General features: G+C 44.0%; 1 protein-coding gene across 2 annotated transcripts in view; it reads left to right on the top strand.

Annotated features, from left to right (window-relative positions):
• LATS2 (large tumor suppressor kinase 2) overlaps window positions 1–27,461 on the top strand; it is a 64,884-nt gene that overhangs the window by 6,690 nt on the left and 30,733 nt on the right. For both annotated transcript variants that reach the window (XM_030561823.1, XM_030561833.1), the window contains exon 2: window positions 2,106–2,640. In XM_030561823.1, the coding sequence (XP_030417683.1) occupies window positions 2,302–2,640 (339 nt within the window). In that variant the 5' untranslated portion in view covers window positions 2,106–2,301. The remainder of the gene's footprint in view (window positions 1–2,105; window positions 2,641–27,461) is intronic.

Below are 27,461 nucleotides of genomic sequence, written 5' to 3'. Positions count from 1 at the left end.
CCATGGATCATCATCAGGGTTTGAACCGAGGAACCTTTAGCACCAAAGTACAGAGGTCTACTACTTTAATTAATGTGTAATTCTAGATGATAAGTGTAATAGGCTATCTTCTGTGTGTATTAGCCGCCAGAGGGTCATGTGACACATTATGTAAGGATGTTACTCCTGTATGATTATCTAACATATTAGTTAGTGCTGCCACTGTTTAAAGAGATGCACGGTCATACTGGATGCTTGGATTTGATTCCAGTATCCTGTTTTCCCATTTTAAAAGGGTTCAGCCCATGGTTAAGAGGAAAAGCTTTATGTCATCTTCGCTATCCCTCGATGTGAGGATGATGTCTGCCATGGGGGTTCATTGATGGGTTTTTAGGTGGTTGAGGAGCCCAATTAGCACCCTGCAGATTTTCCCCCAGAAGTAACAGGTGTGATCTTGGAGGAGACATAGTTGTTGGCTGGACTGTTGTGTCCTTTCTTTCCTCCTTTGTCGCTTTTCTGTCTCATGAGCACGTCTGTCCTCCTCAAAGTGAGCTGTGGCTTGGTGTATGGTGCCACTGTGTTCTGTTCTGCGCTGAGTCCTCCTAGTTTATGTCACTCAGCCATGAACCCTCTGCCAATTAGGGAGTGATGTTGGGCTTCAAAGATAGACTTGTCCAGACCCCCTTGGCTTTCAGGATAGTGGCCAGCACAATGGACGATGAGGATGTATGGTGTAAATCTGGAAATGTTCTCCAAGCTCTGTGATGGTTCCATTGGCCCCTAAATTGGAGAACAATGAGCAAAGTTAAAGGATACTTTTGGTTTAAAGCCCTGGCGGTACTCTTTTGGCAGCCAGCTAAAGATGAGAAATACTGTAGTTTTCACAATAGCAGAAGCTAGTGTTAAGGGTCCATTGGCAATTTGATACAAGCATGTGAAAATGATGGATTATAATCTTTATGGAAGAACTCTCCTTTTGAGGCTAAAACTTTCAGCCAAACAGTAGCAGCTGCAGAGGTGTGGAAGCAGTTTCAGTAGTGTGGTGGATCTTTTAATCTTCTTTTGAATCTTCTATTTAATATTTATTATTATGGTAATGGCAGGAGACCCCCATCAGAGTCAGAGCCTCATTGTGATAGGCATCATTATAAAGACATAAGATGATAAAAACACCCCACCAAAGAGCTCAGAAACTGAATTGAGTGTCCTTTCATGTGTCAGAGTAAGCATACTTGTGATTGACAAGATAGCAGTCTTTCCTTGTTTCCAGATTAGGATTTTTATTATTTGTCACTACTCATCTTAATTTAGATTCGGCAACTTTTGCTCAAGATTAGTATGCAAAAACCCTATGCTGCAAGAATCAGATTAGTTACTCACACTAAGTTGTACCTGACTCAGTGGAGAAATGTGTTACTGAAGGAGAGTAAAGTTCTTCATCTTCAAGATTTATTTAGATGTTAAAGTGGAATGTCAGAATGTCTTGTTGCTGCTGACCTTGGTTTTGAAATAGTAGGAAATGCTATAGTTAGGGTTGTCAGTATTGCCATTATAAATCTCCTTTTCTGGGATTTATAACTCAGCTATTGTAAGACAAACAAGAACTTTTCTTCAGGCAAGATCTTGGCATACAAAGCCTCAGCATGAATATACTCTTTGCTAACTATGAAATAAAAGATAGATTTGGCCTGTTTCTAGTTATGCAGCTGTACAGGAAACTTACCACCAAGCTTTTTAAATACAGTGAGATTTTTAAAGTTTTAGGTTGTTGGTTGTCAGTTTTTGAAAACTGAAAATATTTTTGGTTTTTGAAAACCAAAAATTTCCAGAGAAATAACTTTTTTTCTGTGAAAATTTAATTTCTAAAAAAGTTCATTTTACATTAAAAAATTTTTTACCTGAAAAATGTTGACCAGTTCTCATCAACTTTGAGATCCTTGAATGGAAAACAGATAAGTGAAATTTATTAAATGATGTTCAGTTTTGAGGACTGGTATAGTCAGGTTCTACTGCTTTCACTAGGTAAACCGCCATTGTCATCATGTTGAAGTCCCTTAAGAGGCAAACCATTTAAAACAGGCAGAAAAATGTGTGAGACTAAGTTCATATTTTCTTTTCTGTTTCAGGTACAAACAGTCTGCACAATGATGATTCCAGGGTTTTTCATTCTCTGTAGGAGCCATGAAGATTGTGAACTGAACTAAACAAATAGTTTCCACTCAATGTTTTAAGGATCATCAAGAGAGGAACACTTATTTTAAAACTACTTTATTCTAAAAAGAAAGAAGATTGTATTTATGCTGAAAAAAAACTGGATTAACAATGAGGCCAAAGACTTTTCCTGCTACAACTTATTCTGGAAACAGCAGGCAAAGATTACAAGAGATTCGTGAAGGTTTAAAGCAGCCTTCCAAATCATCAGGTCAGGGTTTACCTATTGGGCCAGGCAGCGAAACTTCTCTGGACCCTAAAATTTTAATAGGGAAAGATGCTGCCAGGCAGCAGCAAATGAGACCAACAGCTAAGTTTGGACCTTATCAGAAAGCACTACGAGAAATCAGATATTCTTTGTTGCCTTTTGCTAATGAGTCAGGTACCCCAGCATCTACAGAAGTAAACAGGCAGATGCTGCAGGAATTGGTGAATGTAGGCTGTGATCAGGTACGTATGAATTTGGGGGGAAGGAATGTTACACTGGGTTTACAGCACGTATATGTAAATCTATGGAAATTATATCAGCTGGTGGTTGACCCAAGGAAATGTTGTCAAATGACAAGCGCTGCTGATTCTTCTAGCTATGTCAACTGCCTTTGCTGCTGTTGGCCATTAAGTATGGTTGCTGTTGCTGGAGGCTTTAGTAGGGTAGATGACTTATTGTTGAGTGGATCTGTTTCTTCCTTTGAGTAATTCCAGTGGGTAGCATTGGATGGCCATTAATCTGTCCCATGGGCTGTCATGGGATCCCATAGGTTTCTGTTCTGTCACTTCTGTCTTTTATCTTGTTGGTGTGTCTATGGACACAGTAGGCGTAGGTTTAATAGGATGCGTGCTGGGGTGCCTGAAAGACACACATGACACTCAGCTATTCATCTGTTTCATCAGAACTGGACAGTGCAGTTCAATGGTTTAGCTCAGTGTTTGGCCATATTGTGGCTTGGATAGGAGTTAGCTGTCAGAGACTTACGTGCTTTTGAAAATTTTACCCTTAGTGACTTACACCCCAAGTCTCATTGACTTTCAGAAGCAACCGGAAGAAAGGGACTATGTCTGGCTCCTTAACTGAAATATGCCCACTGTTGCATAGCCAGGTTTACAGAGGGGTTGTATGGGGGTAGAGGGTACACAGTGTGGCTATTTCTGTGTTAAACAGTATCTTTCATTGGAAGTATTTGACACATGTGCTCTGGAGTTGGCATCATCTTCCCATTTGTGTGTGGGTACAATCTGAAGTGTTGGTTTTGACTTATAAAGCTCTGGCATTTGTGCATCAAGCAGAAATACTTGTGTTTTTATAGTTTCCTGATTTAAATGGCAGTGTGTTCTCAGTCATGGTTCCTTGATTCCAAATCTTATTTCCACTCACTTGTCTATCAAAGCTTGTATTTACTACCCTTCAAGATACCTTTCAAAGACTATCAGTTTCTTAGAACTTTCCCTGAAGTAGGGGGGTTGCTTGACAAATAATTCATAACAACCATTGGCATTTGCCTGGAGCTGCCCAGGACAGAGACTTAGACAGTCTCCGCACCAGTGAGCTTATGTTCTACAATTTGGGTAGAGAGAAGACAGGATGCAGACCCAGATGGTGATGGGAGGATTGAGGGGGAGCAACTAGATGTTACCTGGTCAGGTGGATCAGATGCTGAACTGAGTTCTCTTCCTGGATGCGACACTGACTTGCTGTGTGAGCTTGTGTGTCATGAAGGCCTACATTTTTAGAAGTCTGTACTCAGAAGTTCCTATGGCGCTTCTGAATGCAAACATTTGATGTACATAAATGAGTGAAGGTTAAGTGAGCACAATGGGATCCCTGATTTGCACGTACAAATTGGGTGTATTACAAAGACACATCATGCGCACATGCTTTTGAGTGCAGACTTCTAAAACTTTCTGCTTTAACCACACTTCACTCATCTATGAACAGGGATGCTTGTCTATCTTTCAGAATGCTTTGGGACTTATAGCTAAAAATGTTTCATGAAGTTCAATGTAGTGTACTGTGTATATATAATTTTTTATAACTATTTTTCTATACCAGGTCTCAGATATTGGCAAAAAGTATCTGAAGTGCTGTACAACAATTAAAGTCAGCTCTGACTGTGCTCTAAATGCTATCCTTCTCATAGGCTCCCTAGATCCTGGAGTGCATGTTTGTGGTTTTTCCTCCTCTCCCTGATTCCTTTCTTGTGTTTCACTTCTTTCCATTCAGTTTCCCCAGTTGTAGCTTGGTCCTGTGAAGATGCCATTACTAGTGGCAGCCATATCCAATGAGTATGGCAGTTAGATCTGAACATCATCAGGGTCAGATTCGATATAATCTCATGTTAAGGATTCCACAACTGGTGTCCTGTTTCCGAAAATGCTCTGTCCCTGCATCCCGTAATCTTACTCGGTCCAATCTAGATGAAGCATAGATGTCTTGGAAGGTTGTGAATGGATGGGAGTTCGTTGAGGTAGCTTGGACTCTGTTAACTGCTTTAAATGAGGACCCTAAATTCAACCAAATAAATAGCCAGTGAAGGTTGTGTTTTTACTCCTGCCTCTAAGTGCATGGCATGAAAATTGCTCGTTGGTGGCAGGCATGTTCAGCCCAGACAGTCTAATCTGGAGGTGGTGAATGCATATTTTGCAGTGGTTTTTTCTCATCTGAAAAGAAAGGTTGTGGTTTCTCCTGTCTTTGCCCAGTCAGGAGGATGTTCCATGCCACTTTCCCAATCCATGCCAGGAGTGAGTGTTAAAAAAATTAAACAACCCACTGATGGAGCTAATATTACAGATACACAGGAAACAAGGATTTAGAAAATAATTTTATAAAAATAGAAAAATGCTAGGCCTTAAATGGCCCAGTGGGGGTGGGGTGGTGTCCCTCTTAACTTTCCCATACAGAAAGCCTACTCCTGCTCACTGTATAAAATACTAAATGATCAGGAGCTGAAATCTGTGATTTCCCGTAAGTAAATCTAATCTAAGGTGTCCACATGGTTTTTGAAAACACTTAAATGCTGTGTGATGTTCCTCATAATGATCTGAAGAACTTCATTCTCACAACAGATCTGGGCTGATTTGGTTTGGTGTTGTGTTCCAGAGGAACCCTACTTCCATTGGACTATACTTGAGGGTGCAAAGATCAACATTTTCATTCTTTCTGGTTACTGGGCCAGGACCAGTGTTGAGAAGAAATCTACCAGTACTAAAAAGAATATTTTAAGGTCCACTACTAGGTACCTCTGTAGTATGTTTTCAGTTTACCAGCAGTTATTAACACACCTATTGAGATGGACTGGGGTGCTGGAACAGTGTGTATAGTGGGAGTGCTGAGAGCCATTGAACCAAACTGTAAATCCTGTATATGATGGAAACCACTTCAAGCCAGGAGGTGCAGCAGCACCCCTAGTACGCCTAGTTCCAGCACCTATGGAGATGGAGAGAAATGCTTAATACCATTTGAAAGTTGAGCTTCCAAGACATCGGCTAGCATAAAGCAAGGGGTTTTAGCTCTCAGCTCTCAAGAGGCTCACTGCTAAAATTGTATTGGAATTCAAGCATGTGTGGGGGAAGGAAACAAGATGGTAATCAAAATGATGCATTTTTAAAGGGTACCATCAAGTTGACACTTGTTCAATTAAAAAAAATTAAGTAGTTTCAGATCACAATCACATTTTATTTTCTCTATTTTCACTCCTGCTGTGTGAAAGAATGACAAAAAGGGAAAATTGACTGCTAGAGAATTAGAAAAATAACTATATGTAAAGTAAATGCAAAATTAAAAAAAAAAAGGTCTTTATGTTTCTGTAATTTTAGATGTTGCTTGTAAAAACAGCTAGTAAGAGATTTTTAGGTGGAGTTAGTATTAAAGTTGATTAATAACTGACGTTAGGTGCATCATTATGACTGTAAATTGAAGTTTACATTTCCAGATTCTGAATTGCGTAATATGCCCATTTCCAGAGTTGGTGGTGCTTAAGATATTGGGATGAGACCCTGGGCCCTATTAACTCAATGGAAGCTTTGCTATTGAATTCAGTGGATCTAGAATTTCATCCTGGATCTTAACTTTATTTTATATTAACCATAACCCTTTTAACAAAATACAGTCCTGGCAGCTAAACGGAGTCATTCTTGCTAAGTAATGACTGTTGTAGACATTACTTAAACAAATAGCATATGAGTTGGAATCACAATTATTTCAGATCAGATAGTTTCAAAACTTGTAAAACTTGACAGCAAAAGGCATGACCTTACTCAATGTGAAAGCATGGAGTGAAAAACACCACTAATATAGTATTCCCCTTTTAAACAAAACTTGCTGGGCTTGAAAGTGTAGCTTTCAATCACTGAGCAACACTGGAGAAAGATTGTGGAGAGACTTCTTGCAGATCAGTAAGCCATTTGGAATCACCCGAGGCAATTACTGTTTTTCAGTTGTAGCAAGTAGCTACAATTGAGCATATAATCAGATGCATTCCATTAGCCTGAAGGGGCTAGGTTTTTTTCTTGCCATACTTCAGAATTAAAAAAACCCTGACATAAGAATGTTGTTTCTTGTGTGACAAAGTTCTGCCTCTACCTTGGTGGGTCCTGCGCTGATTGGCAGATTTGCTCACCTCAGTGATCTTCCCCACAGTCTGGGTCAACTCCTTCTGTGTCTGATCAGGAGTTGGGAGGTTTGGGGGGAACCCGGGCCCACCCTCTACTCCAGGTTCCAGCCCAGGTCCCAGTGGATTGCAGCTGTCTATAGTGCCTCCTGTAACAACTGCATGAGAGCTACAACTCCCCGGGCTACTTCCCTATGGCCTCCTCCAAACACCTTCTTTATCCTCACCACAGGATCTTCCTCCTGATGTCTGATAATGCTTGTACTCCATAGTCCTCCAGCAGCACACCCTCTCACTCTCAGCTCCTTGTGTGTCTTGCTCCTAGCTCCTCCCTGCCTGACTGGAGCGAGCTCCTTTTTAAACCTAGGTGCCCTGATTAGCCTTCCGTGATTGGCTGCAGGTATTCTAATTAGCCTGTCTGCCTTAATTGGTTCTAGCAGGTTCCTGATTACTCTAGTACAGCCCCTGCTCCGGTCACTCAGGGAACAGAAAACTACTCATCCAGTGACTAGTATATTTGCCCTCTACCTTAAGGGCGGCTCTCCCCTTCAAACTCTAATTATGGTGTCTTTCAAAGAATTGGAAAGATAACAGATGTTTGTGGGAACTCTAATATATCTAATAGTATCAAGCTGACCATCTTGTCATCTTTTTCACACTGAGGTCTTGGAATTCAGTTACAAAGTTGTTGGGTTTTTTTTTTTTATTGCATTCCAGGATCCTTTGATGTTTCTATAATGGATTTCATTTTTTTGAAGAAAGTACTATTTCCCCACTCTCTCTTTCCCCCCCCCCCCTTGGCAGAGGCTGCCTTTGTTTGGGGAAGTGGAGGGGGAATCACTAACTCAGCAGTGCAATGTGGGGGGGAGGGAGGGTAGTATCTAGGGAGCCCAGGCTACCCCCTCCACATTCCCCTCTCTCTAGCCATAGACGTACTAAAAAGTCACATGAACGTCCTTGAGCTGCAATCTCCCCTTCCAGAGCAGTCCCAGAAGTGGAAAAGAGGGAGGAGACAATGAGGAGATGGCAGCCTGGGGTTCTGAGAAGTGGGGAGCCAGGCTTGGTGGGTTTTGGCGGCCAGAGTCCCATCTCCAGCCAGTTTCTGGCAGTTCAGTCGGCAGTTCTTGCCCTCCTTCAAGAACTGGACCCAGGTAAGAGAGACCAGCGCATATCCCACCAGAGAGACTGGGACCTCCACCTGCCATCCTTTTCCCTCCTCTCCAGCCACTCATTTGGAGAGACCAAGACAGGATGTGATCTCTTCTCCTCCTCCATTCCCCTCCCCAAACCAGAATGACAGGGACTGGATGGGACTTCTGCCCCATTTCCCCCAGAAGGGATTCACACCTCTCACGCCTGGACCTGGCTCCCTGCGTCCTAGAACCCCAGGTCGCTGCCATCTCACATTGCCTCCTCTACTTTTTTCCCTCAATACAATTACCCCTTCTCTGGATCCGGGAGACTGGTTCACTGCCCTCGAAATGGAAGATGTATACTTTCACATAGCAATTCACCCTGCACACAAACGCTTTTTAAGGTTCATGATAGACCAAAAACATGATCAGTTCACAGGTCCTTCCCTTCGGCCTGTCCTCAGCTCCACGAGTGTTCATCAAGTGCATGTCGGTGGTAACAGCCTTACCTCAACGATTGGCTGCTCAGGGGGCACACCAGAGAACAGGTGGAGTTGCAAGTCCATCTGACCACATCCATGTTCGAGAGACTGGGTCTCCTACTCAACGTGAACAAGTCCACATTGTCTTCGGCCCAAAGGATAGAGTTTATCAGAGCAGTGCGGGACTCGGTCTAGGCAAGAGCAAGCCTGCCAGAGTCCCGATACCAAGCCACGGCAAGCAGCATTCGATGCATGAGAGAGTACCTGACCACTACAGCAAGGAATTGCCTCAGTCTCCTCGGTCTCATGGCGCTCTGCATGTATGTGGTTTGACATGCCAGGCTGAGACTCAGGCCTCTACAGAGGTGGCTCGCTTTGACATACTGCTTGGGGCGTGACAGCCTGGGACTAGTAGTCGTGGTGCTAATGCAGGTGCTAGAGTCACTCCAGTGGTGGCTCGATGCTCGAGTAGTCTGCGAAGGAGTCCCCCTCGGCTGTCCTTGTCTCTAGTTACAGATGCATCAACTCTAGGTTGGGGCGGACATCTGAGAGATCTGCGAATGCAGGGCCTCTGGTCACAGGACGAGCTCTCTCTCCATATCAGTTTCAAGGAGCTGGGAGTGGTGCGACTCACATACCAGACCTTTCAGTCTCCTCTGCAAGGTCAGCACATGGCAGTCCTGATGGACAACACCATTGCAATGTTTTACATCAACTAACAGGGTGGAACCCAGTCCTTGCCGCTCTGTCAGGAGGCTCTGGGAATTCTGTATAGCCCACTCCAGTCACTTGGAAGCATCGTATCTGCCAGGAGCCCAGAATGTACTGGCAGACCACGTCCCCAGATCCTTCCACAGCCACGAGTGGTCTGTCTAGCCGGACATCATTCACTCTTCTTCCAGAGATGGGGGTTTCACCAAGTCGACCTGTTTCCCACTTGGAGCAACAAGAAGTGCCCAGTGTTTTGCTCCTTTCAGAAAAGCAGCCTCGGCTCAATTGCGGACACATTCCTGTTACCCTGGGGAGGCTGTCTGCTCTACACCTTTCCCCCGATCCCTTTCGTGCACAAAGTCATACTCAAGGTCCGCAGAGACGGGGCAGAGATAATTCTAGTGGCCCCAGCGTGGCCTCGACAACACTGGTACACCATGCTTCTGGCTCTGTCAGTCGACACTCCAATCACGTTGCTGCTCCTCCCCAACTTGATCACTCAGGACCATGGTCATTTTCATCACCCAGACCTCTGGTTCCTCCACCTCATGGTCTGGAAGCTTCATGGCTGAACCCTATGGAACTCCTCCCTTACCTGCTTCAATCACAGGTCTTACTTGGCAGCAGAAAGCCCTCCACGAGGGCCACATACTTGAGGAAGTAGAAGAGGTTCACTTGCTGGTGTGACCAGCGTTGTACATCCCCACTTCAGGCACCATTACCTCTTATTCTGGAGTACCTTCTGCACCTGAAACAGCAAGGCCCGGCAGTGTCATCTGTAAAGGTACACCTAGTGGCTATCTCAACTTTCTACCCCGAAGTCTCTGGATGCTCCATCTTCGCCAACCCCATCGTTGGATGGTCCCCATGGTCTGGATCAGCTAAATTCCCAGGTTAGACAGCCTGTTCCTGTGTGGGACCTTAATTTGGTCCTCTCCGAATTAATGGGGCCCCCATTTGAGCCACTGGCAACTTGCTCCCTTCTCTACCTATCGTGGAAGGCAGCCTTCCTAATTGCCATCACATCAGCAAGAAGAGTGTCTGAGTTAAAGGCCCTTACCTCCAACCCACCTTCTGCAGTTTTCCACAAGCACAAAGTGCAGCTCAGACCTCGCCTGGCTTTTCTTCCTGAGGTGGTATCACATTTCCATACCAGCCAAGACATATTCCTGCCTGTGTTTTATCTGAAGCCTCATGCCAGTAGCCATGAGCATAGGCTCCACTCCTTGGATGTTCGGCAAGCATTAGCCTTCTATATCAAATGCACCAAACTGTTCAGGAAATCGAACCAGTTGTTCATAGCAGTGGCTGACCGCATGAAAAGCCTACTGTCTCATCCTAAAGAATGTCATCCTGGATCACGTCCTGCATCCATGCGTGCTATGAGCTGGCCAAGACACCAGCCCTGGCACTTACGGCACACTCCATGAGGGCACAGGCCTCATCGGCAGCGTTTCTGGCCCAGGTCCTGATACAAGAAATCTGCAGGGCAGCAACTTGGTCCTTGGTACATACGTTCACCTCATTACGACATCGTCCAGCATGCCAGAGATGATGCAGCTTTCGGCAGAGCAGTACTCCAGTCTGCAATTCCATAACTCCCCACTGGCGAGGTAAGGCTTGGGAGTCACCGGATTGGAATCAATATGAGCAATCACTCGAAGAAGAAAAAATGGTTACTCCCCTTCTCGTAACTGTTCTTCAAGATGAGTGCTCATATCCATTCTAAACCCACCCGCCTTCCCCTCTGTCGGAGTAACCAGCAAGAAGGAACTGAGGAGGCGCCAAGTCGGCAGGGTCATATATTGAACGCCATGAAGGCACCACACCAGGGGCTTCCACAGCCAAACCGATGGGTGTTCCTAGAGGAAAAACTTTCTGACTGTGCATGTGGTGTGCACACACCTGATTGGAATGGATATGAGCAACACAATGGGACGGGCACGCAGAATTAAGTGGTCAATGAAAACCACCCTCTGGCAGTGGGTGCAGAATTTTGGGATCTGAGCACATGAGTCGTACAATGTGGTGAGGATGGAAAGACGTTAATTTTTTCCCTAGAAGTAGAAAAGAAGAGTAAAAATTGAAGAGTAGCTGAAAAGAGACCTGTGAAACCAGCCTGGATTGCTCTGTAGGAAATACCTAAACAATGGCATGTGGGCCATCACTATTAGTGTTGCAATTTGGCAAGGACCAAATCTCATTTCATTATTTTTTTTTGGGGGGGAGGAGGGGGGGGGAATCACAAATGTATTATCAAATGAGTGTGTTGCTGAATGATACACGCTCCAGCAGGTAAAAGAAAACCTGCATCTGAGGATTTCAGCTACCAATGTCATGTCTGTGCCTTTCTCTTTCCCTTCCTTTGGATATTGATATTGTGTGCTTGTTTCTACTTTTTTCTTTTGTTACAATCTCATCTCTTTTTTTTTTTTTTTTGAGGACCTTCCAGGATCACCTATTTCTCCCCCTTCTGTCTGCCGCGCCCTCCCAGGAGGCCGCATGTCACACTTTCTCACCCCCCATGGTTGAAGAGAATGCCTTTGGTTGTGTCAATTTGGCTGCTAGAGAATGAAGTGAGTCACAGCTTTCCCTGGGGGCTGAAGGGAAGAGGCCAAGCCTACTCCTGAACTCTTATGTGTTGACGTTTCTCCCTGCGTCTATTCCTACTCTACTTCTCATTCTTGTCTCCATCTCCCAGGTTATTGCTGGCAAGAGGGGCAGCGTCATTGCTAGTGAAAATGACCAGATTCTAGTAGGCGTTGCTATGCTGCTGCTGTGCGACATCGTGGGGTCCATCCAGTGATGAGCTGCCAAAATATTAACAACCAGTTCCCTCCTCCTCACCCCACGAGGGAGTCGTAGCCACCCCCTGCCTCCCAGGACTCCTGCCCCATCCACCCCCCCACGTTCCTTGACAACCCACCCCCAGGACCGCTGCCCCATCCAGCCCCCCTTCCCTGTCCCCTAACTGCCCCCTGCCGCCCCATCTAACGCCTCCTCTTATTCCTGATGGCACCCCGGGACCCCCGCCCCATCCAGCCACCCCTTCTCTGTCCCGACTGCCCCTGGAACCTCTGCCCCTGACTGCCTCCCACTGCCCCATCCAACCCCTGGTCCTTCCTGACTGCGCCCCTGAGGACCCTTGTCTCCATTCAATTCCCCTGTTCCCTGCCCTCTGACCACCTCGAGTCCCGACCTTACTCCACCCTCTATCCAACACCCCCTCCCTGCCCCTCTTACCGCGCTGCCTGGAGATGGGGGCCACGCCACCCAGAGTCGGCGCTGGGAGCCGCGGATGCTGGGCCAGAGCCGCTGGCCAACCCGAAATTGGGGGACTGCCCACATTCGGGACTAGGAGCCAGCCCAGAGCTGGGGGCCAGAGTTGGGGGCTGGCCCGGAGCCACTGGCCAGACCAGAGTCAGGGGCCAGGCCGGAGTCGGGGACTGGGGACTGGCCCGGAGCCGCACTGCTCAGAGTTAGGGCCGGCCCAAAGTTGGGGCTGGTCCGGAGCCACTTGCCAGGCTGGAGTTGGGGTCCAGCTTGGAGCCGTGTCGCCCGGCCGGCCGGAGTCGGGGCAGGGGCCGGGGGCCGGCCCAGAGCCGTGCTGCCTGGCTGGCTGGAAGTGGGGCCGGGGGCCGGCCCAGAGCCGTGCTGCCTGGCTGGCCGGAAGCGGGGCCGGGGGCCGGCCCGGAGCCGCGTCACCTGGCTGGCCGGCCAGCCGAGATGGGGCCGGGGCCCCGGCAGCGCCTAGAGCCCTCCTTGTGCCCCTCACCCCAGCTCACCTGCAGGAAGCCGCTGCTTCCTTCTCAGCCTTCCCAGGCTTCCTGCGCTAACAGCTGATTGGCGGGAAGCCGGGAGGGGGAGCCTTCAGAGGAGGAGGCAGAGGCAGAGCTGGAGCCAGGTGAGCTGGGGCCGGGGGTAGGGCAGGGAGCTTGCTGGAGCTTTTGTTAAATTTGAAAGCCCTTTATAACTGGTTCTAAAAGAGTTTCTAAATTTAACAACTGGTTCCTGCGAACCGGTGGGAACCAGCTCCAGCTCACCACTGGGTCCATCCATTCTGGGATATGCTTTGCACAAGAGCGCCCGGGAGTGTTCTTGTGCTGGGAAATCTGGGGCATGGAGCAAAGAGAATTTCTCATTCCTTTCTCTCTACCCTCTCCCTGTAGAAGTGTGTCCAGCAGTGGTGGATGGTGCCTATGCTGCTTTTGGATAGCACACTTCTCTGTAGGGCACCAGGATTGCATTAGTTTTAAACTTCTTGGGCTGTCCTTATCAGTCCTCCTTCCCACCCCTCTCTTGGGTGACGCTGGACAGAAGTGGGAATTCCTTGTAAAGTCACCTTTGAAATAACAGGATGGGAATTCCATGCCAAGTGTAAACCGTTAAATGGATACAAAATGGTCAGTTCTATCGAACCAGTGGAGACCATTCTTCTCTGTGAGCACATGCATGCATGCACACAGCTTGTCATGGATGTTAATGACAGTTTTGCATGTATAGTAAAGGGAGAGAGTCTATGCCCAATTATTCAATGTGGAGCTTGTATAAAGCTCTATAACCGTATATTTCAGGAACAAGATACTATTATGTTTTTCTTCTCCGTGCTTGTCTACATTAAAGATTTTTGTGTAGTAATAAATGCAAATTAATGGCCAGCATAAGGTTTACTCTGTCTTTCTTCAGTAAAAGAACAAATGGCTTCATTGTGTCATTGGAAATTCTGTAGAAGTGTTAACATCAAGCTTTTAAAAAAATCGCACTTGTAACCAAAAGTTTGAGAGTGCCACTAATGTAACAGGAAGTTGTATCACAATGATATTAGGGTGTAGCAGTTCCTTTTGCATGTTTTATGGTTCTCCGCTTAAATCTCCACTCTTCTCGACAGCTTGTATTTGACTGGAGCCAAAATAGTTTTATGTTAAGTCAGAAAAAATGTTCATATGTGAAGAGGTAAGTGAAGTTTATTAACTTTGAGACAGGTTTTATTAGAAGGACCAGATGCAAAGATTTTGCAGATTAGAAAGAACTCTTTAATAAAATGTATTACATGTATATTTGGAACTCATTGAACTCCTAAACTGAATAAACCCTCATCATACCAGAACAGTTAACGTATGGAATGTGAGTTGTGGGCATGCATTGTGTTTATCTGGTACACTTTTTGTAAAAAAAAAAAAAAAAAAAAAGTATTGGCCATATTTTTGTATTTATATATAGATAGTGTGTGTGTGTGTGCATATGTATGTTTTTACTGGCTATCTAGATAGCTCAGAAGGGGATATCTTGGTTTTTCTCTTTTTTTTCCCCCTTTCTCCCTGATCATACCTCAAGCAAACATATATATTGTCTGAAAAAGAATCCAATTGTCTGTAAAAGTGAAAGGGTAATCTTGACCTATCACTGTTGTGCTACTCCCTTCCTTCCCCATAGTTCTCTGCAGTTTGGGAGGAAGTGCCTTTTTAGACCAGATTCTATTCCAGTCTCAGTGGTCAAAGACAAGGAGAACATTTCTTGTTCTGACTGTGATCCTCTCCCAGCAACATAGTGGGGAGACAGAAAAGGAAGACTTATTGGTCCTCTTGCTTATCTCCAGTCAGTATAAGAGTTGGATCTTCCTAGGTGAGAGATCTGTGAGTCTCATTCTGAATAGAGTCCAAGTAACTCAAATATTCCTTGTGAAGAAAATACAAGGTAAATATAGGGAGTTTTTAATACAAAAACACTCTAAATAGCCTTTTTAAGTGGGTTACTTTTGAGAAAGCTGAAGTCAAGGAGTGCCTAGTTACTGTGTACTTCTAGTTCCAGCAGAGAGGGTAACAACAATGCTGCCTATGCTACTGCAGAATAGAGCCAATAAAAAACCATTCTCTCAGTTGCTATGCCTTGGGTGCTTTTATGACACTTTGCCTTTAACCTGTGTGTGTGTGTGAGAGAGGGAGAGGGAGAGAGAGTGGGAGAGGAGCGGAGGAAGGGTTAGAGTGGTATTTTTTTTTCTGTGCTACCTAATATGTGTCACGATATTTATAGAACAAGAGGTGTCTGCAATAATATAATAACCCCGCTGTTCCTTCATGAATGGGAAAATGTAGACATTTACAACTCCAGTGTTTAAATGACTTAAGTGTTTTTTTTTGTGTTTGGATTTTGTATCATTGCACTCCTGTGATAGATGCTTTGGACCTTAAAAGTTGCATGTCTTCATGCTCAAGTTGGAATACTTTAGCTCCCACATACATAGAGTGCCAGAAAGCAATAGATTACTTATTGCAGGTGATGATGGGTATCTAGGCTTCTATCTTGCAAATACTTGTGTGTGCACAGTCCCATTAAATGAGACTACTCTGTGTAGTTACTTATGTGTAACTATTGGTAGGATCAGAGCCTACATTTATATAATTTAATCCATGTATTAATGATTTCAAATCTGTATATAATAAGGAAAAAATAATGTAAATTGTAAGATCACCCTCCTTGTTTGTTGCTTTGACCGTGTCATCCTTATCAACTCTCTTAAATCCTACCACTGGCTCCCTGTTTTCCACTGCATCTAACTTTGTTTCTTGTACTTCCTGTACTTCCCTTCAAGGCTCTTTATAACTCTGCACCTCCCTCTTTACCTGCTGTTTTGCACAGCCCTCTGCTCTGCTTTGCCTTAAATGTCCATTTTCCCACTTACACAAATGTCTCTCTGCTTTCTTCCACGCTCGTCTAACTAGCTCACAATTTAATGAAACCTTTGTTAATTTTAAACTCTTGGAAAATAGTCTCTCTTCAAACATGTTCTTCCTGTTTGCTCCTTGCTGTGTGGTGTAACGTAAAGAACTGTGGGTATGATTTTTGACAGAGTGGGACATGTCTCTATCAATTATGACTTCCATTTTTGTACCTGTCAAGTATAATTCCCAAATCTGGACCTTAGCGTCCAGGATATGGGTACTAGCATAAAGTCCTCTAAGCTTAATTACCAGCTTAGATTTTGTAGCGCTGCCACCAATCAGGAATTTTTAGGGCCTGATACCCTTTGATCCCCCCAAAACCTTCCCAGGGGACCCCAAGATCCAGATTCCTTGAGTCACAACAAAGGGAAATAAACCATTCCCTCCCCCCCCCTTCTTCCTCCCAGCTCCTTCCCGCCCTGGGAACACTAGGAGATCGCCTGATTCAACTTCTTGAATCACCACACCGAGAGGAGTGTTACCTTCCCCCTCACCCAGAGGCAATACAAGCTGCGTGAATATAACACAAAGAGAAAATTTATCCTTCCCTTCTTCCCACCAATTCCCTTGAACCTTAACTAGGAGAAAAAAATTAACAGGCCTTACAAGCAAAACTTTTAATAAAAAGGAGAGAAAAAAAAGTAAAAGGTTTATCTCTGCACTTTAGATGGTAAACAGTTACAGGGTTTTTCAACTTATAAACAATAGAAAGAAACTTTCTCCAGCAGAAACACAATTTAAGCTACTTCCAGCAAGTACACATATGTAAATGAAAAAAAAAAAACAAATTAAAAGACTATGACCGCCTTTTCTTACTCACAAGTCTGAATAGATAAGAGACTGTAGCAGGGAGATTGGCAGAAACCTGGTTGCACCTCTAGTCCTGTCCAGGACCCAGAGAGAACAAAGCCAAACCCAAAACCCACAAACAAAGGCTTCCCTCCACGAGATTTGAAAGTATCTTGTCTCCTGATTGGTCCTCTGGTCAGGTGTTTGCAGGTCACTGTTTGTTAACCCTTTATAGGTGAAAGAGACATTAACCCTTAGCTAGCTGTTTATGACAGTACCCTATCTTCCATTTTGTGTGCTGACTAACATTTTGTATTCTGTGTTTGAAAGACCAGCATGACCTTGACAAGGTCAGTCTATTGTGTTGCATTCCGGACAGGTGCCCAGCCCAGGAAAGGTACTGGACACCAAGTTGAATGACTATGACTTAGAAGCAATCACAGAACTTTTTAAGACCATTGGTTTTGATTGTCTCTTGGCTGCTGGCCCAACCCCATGGAGCAAGGAACCTGACTGGAGCAGGGCAGGGGTTTCTCAGTTTGAGCACATAGCTAAAGGGAGAATGACTTTTGCATTTAAACGCAGCAGGGGGTCCTTTCTCAGAAGCGGGGCCATACACTGCCACATGCAAGAAGAGTTGGGTTGAGTGAGAGAAGGCGAGAGGGACTTGGCCTAGCCTGAAATGCTGATAATACTTTGGACTTTCAGTAAGAGTTGCATCTAGGACTTCTGTTACCTTGAAAATATCTATAGCTCTCTAGTGCTTTATAAAGAATACCATGACTGTGGCCAAGAAATTCCTCTGCCAAGCCTGTGTTCCTTGCCTTCCTGCCATGTTGTCCCTGAAGGGGTTAAAGTAGAAGCCCAGAGTAACCACAGCCTAGGTGGAACTCTGAGGGAGTATGTAACCAGCTAGGGAGCTGAGGAGGGCTGAGGCACTAGTACCAGGGTCTAGGGCAGGGGTTGGCAAACTTTTTGGCTCAAGGGCAACATCTGGGTATAGAAATTACATGGCAGGCCAAGCATGTGCACAAAATTGGGGTTGGAGTGGGGGAGGGCTCTGGCTGAGGGTGTGGGCTCCGGGATGGGGCCAGAAATGAGGAGTCTAGGGTGTGGGAGGGGGCTCTGGGCTGGTACCAAGGGGGTTGGGGCACAGGGTGTGTGTGTGAGGGCTCCATCTGGTGGTGCAGGCTCTGGTATGGGGCTGGGGAATGAGTTTAGGGTGCAGGAAGGGGCTCCAGACTGGGGCTGGGACTGAGGGGTTCAGAGGGCGGGAGGGGGATCAGGGCTGGGGCAGGGGGTTGGGGTGTGGGTGCAGGCGGTGCATACCTCAAGCAGCTCCCGGAAGCAGTGACATGTGACCCCTGCTGGCTCCTACACGGAGAGGCTGCCAGGCGGCTTTGGACGCTGCTCCATCTGCAGGCACCGTCCCTGGGCTCCCATTGGCCATGGTTCCCAGCCAATGGGAGCTGCGGGGGCAGCATGTGGAGTGGAGCTCCCTGACTGCCCTATGCATAGGAGTCAATGGGGGCACAAGCCGCTGCTTCCAGGAGCCGCACAGAGCGGGCCCCCAACCCCGCTCCCCAGTGGGAGCTCAAGGGCCAGATTAAAATGACTGGTGGGCCAGATGCAGCCTGCGGGCCATAGTTTGCCCACTCCTGGTCTAGGGTGCCTGGATTGTGAAGGCCCATGTCCCAAGGAAAGCCCCAGACTTCTTGTCCAAGCCTGGGATTGTGCCACTGTGCCTTGCAGACTCAGGGCTAAGAAAAATGATCCAGGCTTGGTTGATTTAGAACAGTAGTTCTCAAACTTTTGTCCTGGTGACTATGTTCAAGCTTGTGAATGAGACCCCCCTTATAAATTAAGAACACTTTTTAATATATTTAACACCATTATAAATGCTGGAGACAAAGTAGGCTTTGGGGTGGAAGCTGACAGTTCGGGATCCTGAGGGGTCTCAACCCCCAGTTTGAGAATCTCTGATTTAGAAGTACATGGGATCCAGCAGTTGGGTTAGCCCACATCAGAGTTATGGGACAGGTTGTGATATAACTATTGCTTTGCTGTTTTAGTGCTTAATTGTAGCGGTACAGATTTCTCATGGTTTTATTTTGGTGGAGTTTTTTTAATTGTAAAAATTGTTTTTTGTGAAGAGCTAAACCAGCAAACAGTGCTGAGCATAGCACTTACTATCATGAGTAGTTTGACTAATCCTGTTCAAGATTTGCAGGATTAGGTCCTTATTTAAGTCTAGTACCAGTGGAATCACAAAAACAAAGCATGCCCGTGCACACACGTCTGTGTATATGGGCACATTTTGGACAATATTGCTCTATACTTATTTGGATGTACTTTTGGATTTTATTCCCTGTAGTGGCTGTTTGTAACTGTCTTCTGGTTCATTGCTATATACTGTATAATTTATATGAAGGTGTTTTGGGGTTTGTTTGTGCTTTTTTGGTCTTGTATTTGTAATAGTCAGTAGTGTAACTTCCTCCTTCTGTTTTGCTATTAGAAGTATTTTTTAAAGTTAGTTTTACAAAAACCTTCTACATTAATTTTCCCTCTTTCTTCCTTCTGCATTGGCTCCTTTTAAAAGGTAAAATATGGAATCGAGGTGGCTGTGTGACCACAAATACTATTAAATAGACATTCTTACTGAACAGATACAGACTTAATATGAATTTAAAAACTCAGCTCTGTTTTAGAGTTCCAAAAGCTTTTATTCACCAGAGAACTGTTAAACTAGTCATTTCTGGCATAGTATAGGTCAGGGAAGCATGACAAAGTACAATGGAATGTAGTGAGCTCCGTGCCAGTTCCTAGTGATAAATTACTTTAAAGTAGTATATGGGGTATTGCAGGAAGTGTGTTTTTTGGTGTGGGGGTGGGGAGGAGGGTGGTTCTTTCCAGGCTTTTCCAGTTCATTAACTAACAAATAGCCGTACAATAAGGGATCAGTCCTGCCTTCACACCCACCTGCAACAACAGAGGGCCCCATATGTGCTGGATTGGGGGCAGGATTTGAGGAGCCCACACAGTTGTATCTCCTGTGCACTGTGGCATCCAGCTCCACAAAGTGAGCTGTGCATCATTGCTCAGAGGATTTGGGGTGTGATATGGGGGCAGGTGAGGGAAGCGATGGGGTTTGGCTGATGCATCTATTGCTGTATAGATACACCTGGACCGTGTCCCCACCCCCACCAAGCTGGGGTGCAAGAGGAGTGGGGCTGTATTGATGTCTGAGGCCTGAAGAGATTAAATACTGGCCTCATTGAAGCCAATAGCAAAATTCCTATTGACTTCAATAGGACCAGGATTTCACCTCTTATCTCTAGCCTCTACAGATCCATTTAGCACTTGTGGTTTGCATTTCAAAATGAATGGACAACACTGAACACAGTTATGTACAGTAATTGAGTAAGAGCTTCCCGTATCTTAAAGTGTAGAAGAGCACTTTGCTTTTGTAATAAAGGTAGCTCCCTTTTGATTGACGCCAGCCAGCCAATTAGCCGTAAAATCCCTCTTGATAGCTGTTGTATACTTGTTTTACCTGTAAAGGTTTAAAAAGTCCCCCAGGTAAAGAAAAAAAGGGGGCACCTGACCAAGAGTGCCAATGGGAAGGCTAGAACTTTTTAAAATGGGGAAAGAAACATTCCCTTTGACTGTTGGTCTCTCTGGGCTGCATGGACACAGCAGCAATGCTATAAGCAGGAATGCTGTGTAAGGTTTGAACCAGGTATGAAAAATTATTTTCCATACCTAGCAGGACTCATTGGGATAGGGAATGTTTAAGCAGACATGATTAGGCTATTTCTTTATTTTGGCTTGTGCATCTCCTCTGTGCTAACCCCAGATGCTTTTGTTTGCTTGTAACCTTTAAACTGAACCCCAAGAAGCTATTTTGGATACTTAATTTTTGGAATTACTCTCTTAAAATCTAGAAAAAGTCTAAGTTCTAAATGTCTTTTTTTTTGTTTTGTTAAAAAAGAAGAATTTTATTAAAACAGCATTAGATTTTTGGTGTCCTAACATGTTCGTGCATATGTTGTTTAATTAGTTGGTGGCAACTGCTAATTTCTGTTGTTTTCTTTCACAGCTCTTCCCTGGAGTGGGGGTGAAAGGGCTTGAGGGTACCCCACTGGGGCAGAATTCCCAGGTGCTCCTTCCTGGGTCCAAGGGTGTTTTCTTGCATTTGGGCGGTGGCAGTGTTTACCAAGCCAAGGTCAGAAAAAAGCTGTGTAAGCTTGCGAGTTTAATCCAAGCTTGGAATGGCAAGTATTAATTTTTAGAATCCTTGCGGGCCCCCACCTTCTGCACTCAATGTGCCAGAATGGGAAATCAGTCTTGACAGCTTTGTTGCACAGGGTCTTTTTAAAATTTGAATGTTGTGTGTAATATTCTGCAAAAACTATTAAAAACTTTATCTTAAGGTTATCCAGGAAGCATAATCTCTGCAGTGCAAGATAAACTGTAGTGGTGCCTTTCACATAGGTACAAAAACTCAGGCCAGTAATATGCCTTGTTTGTTAGAAACAGGAAAAACTTGGTTTGGTCGTAAGTTGTTAACTGCATAGGTACAACCAACAAATGGCCTTGCTATCTCAACTAGCAGCTTCACATTTGCATTGTTGAGTTAGAAGGGTAAAGCGAGAACTCTGCAGAACTTCTCATAAAATGCAACTTCATTATTATCGTTTTTATTTGTATAGCACCAAATATGTGCTAGTCAATGAGTTGTCAAAAAGTGAGGATGAGACCCCTGACCTAAAGAGCTTACAATTTAACTAGACAATTTAGAGTCTAGCAATGGGGGAAGGGATGCAACATAAAGAATACAAAGGGACAGTGAAGTTTAATGTTATCTTTTTGGTTCCACAATGTATGTTTGTTTCTTTAATTATCCTCTGTTTAGTTAGTGCTTCTTTGAAGGGAAGGACAAGAGGTCTCACTGAAGAATTGTGGATGCGTTTCCCAGAGAGACTTGGAGGAGAAAGCTGAATAGGTACATGATAGACCAGACCAAGCTGGGAGTTTCCACATAGGGGATGCAAAGATGAAAGTGGGGGTTAGGATCATTTAAATCTAATAAATTAGATTTTTGAGTATCGGTTGCAGGCTCATTTGACAGTTAGGGCACAGAACCAGTTTGAAGACTAAGGATTTCAAGCATATTAGAGTCTAGAATAAGAGACTGCTAAATCTTTGTGTGAGTGGACAAGAATGAACTGTGCAGAGCCAGGCAGAGAACTGAAAACTGACCACTCAAGTCTGAGTGTTGTAGCCGTGTCAGTCCCAGGATATTAGAGAAACAATATGGCTGAGGTAATATCTTTTATTGGACCAACTTTTGTTGGTGAGAGACAAGCGTACATCAGATCTCTTCTTCAGTTCTGTGTAAGCTTGAAAGCTTGTCTCTCACCAACAGAAGTTAGTCAAATAAAAGATATTACCTCACCCACCTTGTCACTCAAGATTGAGTCAGTAATAGTGTACAGATATTTCCACAGAGAGTGATGTGAAAATGAAAGCATTACATCTATATTATGGCTGTGTACCATGTTGTTGTGTATGTTGTTTAGGTCATGTCTACACTGGCGAGCTTACAGCTCCACAGATGCAGCTGTTCTGGTGTAAGATTGCTTGTGTAGCTGCTCTGTGCCACCGGGAGACAGCACTCCCACTGGCAGAATAAAACCACCTCCGGTAGCTATGTCGGTGGAAGAAGCTCTCCCACTGACATAGCGTTGTTCACACTGGTGCTTCTGTTGGTGTAACTTATATTGCTCGGGGGTGTGTGGGGTTTTTTCTTCACACCCCTGAGTGACATATACCAACAAAAGTGGTAGTATAGACATGGCCTTATTTGTACTAAGATTAGAAGTATTGATACACAACATAAATCCATTACTCCATTTAAATGATTGAATGGCAACTGTCAGTCTTGAAAGATCACTCTGTAAGCCAACAAACTGTATGTTGTGCTGCAGGTGGCTAAAAAGTTCAATTCTGGAGCCATAGTCCTTGCCACAAATAATGCAAACCTAAGGCAGAGGGCCAGAAAATTGAGCTGGCGCGCAGCTAGTGCTTGAGACCTGTGCCCTTTCCTCTTTGCACTTCTCTTCAGCCTTTTAGACTCCCTGATGCAGCACAGCCCTCCAGCATAGCCTGTTGGTAGCCGCATTTTCCCAGCTTGCTGTGTTGATGCTGAAAGTTTTCAAATTCCTCTTGCTCACATCCTTGAACCTGGGCCTAGGTCAGCCCACTGGCCTTGGGGCATATGCTAGTCCTCCATAAAGGAGATCCTTTGGAATGACTCTGTCGTCCATCTGGTGTTTGAGAATAGCAATTAGACTTGGTGATTGTGCTTTCTCAAGTACATAATGACATTTTTTCCCTAATTTTAGGTTTTAAATTGTGGCTTATTGCTGCAGACTCTAAACCCCAGTGTATGTGGGAAATCTGATGATAGTTGTCAATGTGGCTATGATTTCATCACACAGATTTTTAGTCAATTTCATAGCAGAGGTATGGGGATAAAATCCATAGTCCTAGAAAGGTCTGTGTATGGGGAAGGTATTGGAAAGAGCTCCTGCAGCGAGGAGAGGAGGCCCACGGACGTAAGGGTAGGAGGCTGCTGATGAAAGAGCCCAGGCCACACTCACCACGCAGCTGCGGCTCCTGTGCCACAGAGGCTGGGCCTTGCTCCCCACTCCAAACATTGTGACCCTGTGCACTAGTCACAACGCCAATTAAATTTGGCTCATTTGCCCCTCTGTCTTCATCTCTGGAGGGTGAATGAGCCAAACATGAGTGGCACTGTGACCACATAGGCCAGTTATCAATGCCCGGAACTGGGAATCCAGCCCACAGGAACTGCTGCTGCAGAGTCATTGACTTCATTAAATTCATGATTCTTGTAAACACTATGACCTTCACACCAAAATCACAGCCTTAGTGATCGCCAAATATTTGCAGACACATAGTGAAAAACTTGTTGGGGCTGGGAGGATGTGAGTAGATTGCAATTTAGATCTTTTTCAACTGCTTAGAGAGGCAAGCAGACAACTAATTAATCCCCACTTTGGGGCATATTAAGTACTGAGGAGGAAAAGCACAGGCTATCACATCACCCACAATTTGAAGAACTGAACTCTGACCTCAGAAGCAGACAGTCTTCAGTTCAAAAGAATGTGTCTGTAAGACTCTCTGCAGCTTGGGGCACATACAGTACAACAGCATGGGCAACGTACACAGAGAAGGGAGCCCTATCAAGATGGGCAATAAACAGCACACCCACTCACCCACCCACAAAGGTGAAGAAAGAGAGTAGGTCTGGAACTTGGTCCTGGCATACACCCATGTAAGTGAGGGCTAGTGTTGGGATTTCCCCTTGAATGGACAGGAATCGCTTCACACGCTGCTGCAGTGCAGTGCAGTGTAGTGTGGTGGAATGGCAGCGGTTTGGCAGTGGTTAGCAACACCACACACTAGTTCAGAAAAGGAAGGAAGATGGTCTCCAAACAATAGCAGAAATACTCCAAATTCCTAAATTCTTATTGCCCTACCAGAGCTAATATTCTTATCCTTACTCTCGGAACCTCTGTTGACCCATAAGTAGGCAGGACTTAGATTTTTATGTCTCCTCCAAAAGAGACTATCACCAATGCATTACTGTCTTATACCCTGCTGGGCATTAATTTGTTGAGTGCCATGTAATGAAATTCCACCACCACTTCATGCAATGCCCCGCTTGTTACACCTGGTGTTCTCCTATCAAAGAACCGATCAGGTCTTACTCTGCTTGGCTTGTGATATTTGAGAAGACTTTAGCCCAACATGTGAAAAAGTTTTCAGTAGTAAAATGCTAACATAGGCACCAGATCTAGGAATATTTCACTCATGCTTAGAAAGATGATTACCCATTCTGTTGTCTCTTGGTACCTAATGTTCTGCATCCGGTAAGGGGCTAGTAAAAAGCATTTGACCATATTAAAAATATGCTTGTCAAGCAGTAATCATGCAAAGAACCATACCTTGTAATATAAATATCTGATGATAGACCATAAATTAAATGATAGTCTTAGGAAACAAGAGGGTGTCTCAAAATTTTGAGTAATAGGCATGGAAGAGGAAACTGAGGAAGACAGTCCCCTTATTTCATTGCCAGGATTATTTGAGAAACTACTAAGATAAAATGTTGACAGTAAGCTTTCTATACCAAGGGGCTTTTTCTTTATCTGCTTGAGCTACTTTAAACTTCCTTCTCAAATGTCAGCTGTGGAGGAAAAAAATTTAAAATCGTGTCACCTTTATTTATTTATTTATTTATTTATTTAAAATCAAGACAAACCTGATTTAGAATTTTTTATAACCAAAAGTATGTTTTCACTGGGAATATACTTGCTGTGGATGGGTGTAATACTTATTACTGATGCTGTTTCTGGGTTTTGATTAGCATAATATTGTGATATATGAGGGTTTTCCCTCTGGTTTAAATTTTATACTCATCTAATCTGTTGATTATGGCCTATTATGTAACACTGTTTTCCCTTGTCTGTATTTTTCAGATTATAAGTGTGTTTAAAAAAAAGTTGCTTTGTAATATTAGGTGGTAAATTTACTAGTGAAGGAAAATTAGCCATGACACTAAAACCCAAGACAGTGCAATTAAAACAACTTCACAAGGCAGCATGAGAAAAAGACTGAAAAGTTTTGGACCAAAACTTTATGGTCTGATGAAACATAAATGTACGTGTTCCATTCTGTAATAAAGGTTATATATTTACATGAAGGAGGGAAGGGAGACTCTCAAAGACAGCTTAGTTACGACTGTTAAGATTGCTGGAAGATTGCTATTTTGCTTATGTAGTTTTTGAGCTGTGTTTCACTGATGGCATAATATAGTGTAGTTTGTGGAGGGGTAAGAAAGTAGCGCTAAAAAGGTATACCACTGAGAATAAACTTAGAGGATTTACTTTTCCACAACAATTCAAAGCACACATTCCTAACACGCATATATTCTTTGGATGGGGGCCAGGAAGGGCACTGATCTAGTGTTTATTGCCTTGGCCTTTAGGTACTTTATTTGTATCCAGAAGTAGTAATTTTGAAGTGAGCTGAAGAAAGCTATAGCTAAGAAAATACAGAGCAACAAAGAACAAACATGGAGTATGTCTACACTGGAAACTTCAAAGCACTGCCGCAGGAGCGTTCCCGCAACAGCGCTTTGAAGTGCGACTGTGGTCACGCGCAAGCTGGGAGAGAGCTCTCCCAGCGCTCCTGGTAATCAACCTCCATGAGGGGATTAGCTTCAAGCGCTGGGAGCCTGTCTACACTAGCGCTTTAAAGCGCTCAGACTTGCTGCTCTCAGGGGTGATTTTTCACACCCCTGAGCCAGCAAGTTAGAGTGCTGTAAAATGTAAGTTTAGACAAGCCCATGAAGTGGACACCTTGAAAGAAATTGCCTCCTATTTGCCAGAAACATTGCTAAAGAAATTTAATGTGTAATAAAGCCTAATGGTGGATGTACATAATATTGAATAGAATGACTGACCAGAATTCTGTCATTTACTTCACTTTACTTTTTGGTGTAACTGAAGTCAGGTGTATGATTACAAGGTTTTTCTCTATCACCAATTAAATTGTTAGTTGATGTTTGGCTATCTTTAATTTCTTACACTTGTGCTCCAGATTAACATGGAGAGGACACAATATTTTTGTTACAATGATTCCTGAGATTCAGAGACTGCAGCTGTTCTCTTGAGGAATTGTTTGCTTCTTTGTGGACTCTCCTCCTGGTCAGTTATGTGATAAGAATTTGAATAATTTTGCTGCAACTGCTTTTAATGTAAAAAGCCTGACCTTAGGATATTTTATCCAGCTGGTTTTTTTTTGCTTCCAGCGCTGTGTGACTTGAAGTCTTATCATGCAGTTGTGGAAAGCTATACTAATTATATAGGACTTTTTACAGAAGGTTGTTTTGAGGTTTTTCTAAAGTGTTTTCTGAGAGCCACTCAGTGGGAGTCCATGGTACTCAGCATTTCACAGGATACATGTGAGTTTTATGGAGCTAATGTACATTAAGTGCTGCCCGGCAAGTTTCTAATATGATCCCTAGTGTGCAAAATTTGATCATCCAGGTTTTTGTAGAGACATCAGTTGAATGCTATCTTTCATTCTTTTGTTTTCAGAGTTTGGAAAGAGAAATACAGAAGTAGAATTCATATGAATGAAATGCTAATGAATTTAAGTTGAGATAATCCTGTTTTAAAAATAAGTACAAAGATAACGCTAGTGAATTTCCCAGTCTTTGAATGGTAAAGGGGCCAAGAAGTCTCTTTTTTTTTAAAAAAAAATATTGAGAAAACACGAGGATACGTAAGATAAAATCCAGATATTTATTCAGTCTCCTTAGGTTTACTGAGAAGTACCCTTCATTTGTCTCGCAATAGAACTCAAGTTTTTACATTGAAATGTGAATTACTACTTGACATTAGGTTAGGATCCCGTAGTAGTGTAAATCCCCAAAGAAGAACACTTCAGTTATAATGCATTCCAAACAGATATCCTGGACATTTTACAGTTCTATTAACGTATTCCCAAAGGGAAAATTAAGGGGGAGGGAGCCCTCCTAAAGTACTAAAATCCATGTCAGAAACACTTTTTGAACAGATACATTAACCTTGTTTGAAGAATTATGTTAGCATCCAACCTCGAATTTGATTAGGTGACTTGCTCTTACCAACTGTCATTACCGGGAAGTTGTTAAGAATTTTTCTTCTCTTGGGGGAGAGGTTGTAAGAACACATTTGAAAACGAAGTGCTTTAAAA

Source organism: Gopherus evgoodei, chromosome 1 (assembly GCF_007399415.2).
Source record: "Gopherus evgoodei ecotype Sinaloan lineage chromosome 1, rGopEvg1_v1.p, whole genome shotgun sequence".
Classification (NCBI taxonomy): Eukaryota; Metazoa; Chordata; order Testudines; family Testudinidae; genus Gopherus; species Gopherus evgoodei.
Note: the sequence above shows the minus strand (reverse complement) of the source record. Positions and strands in the feature narration are given on the sequence as shown.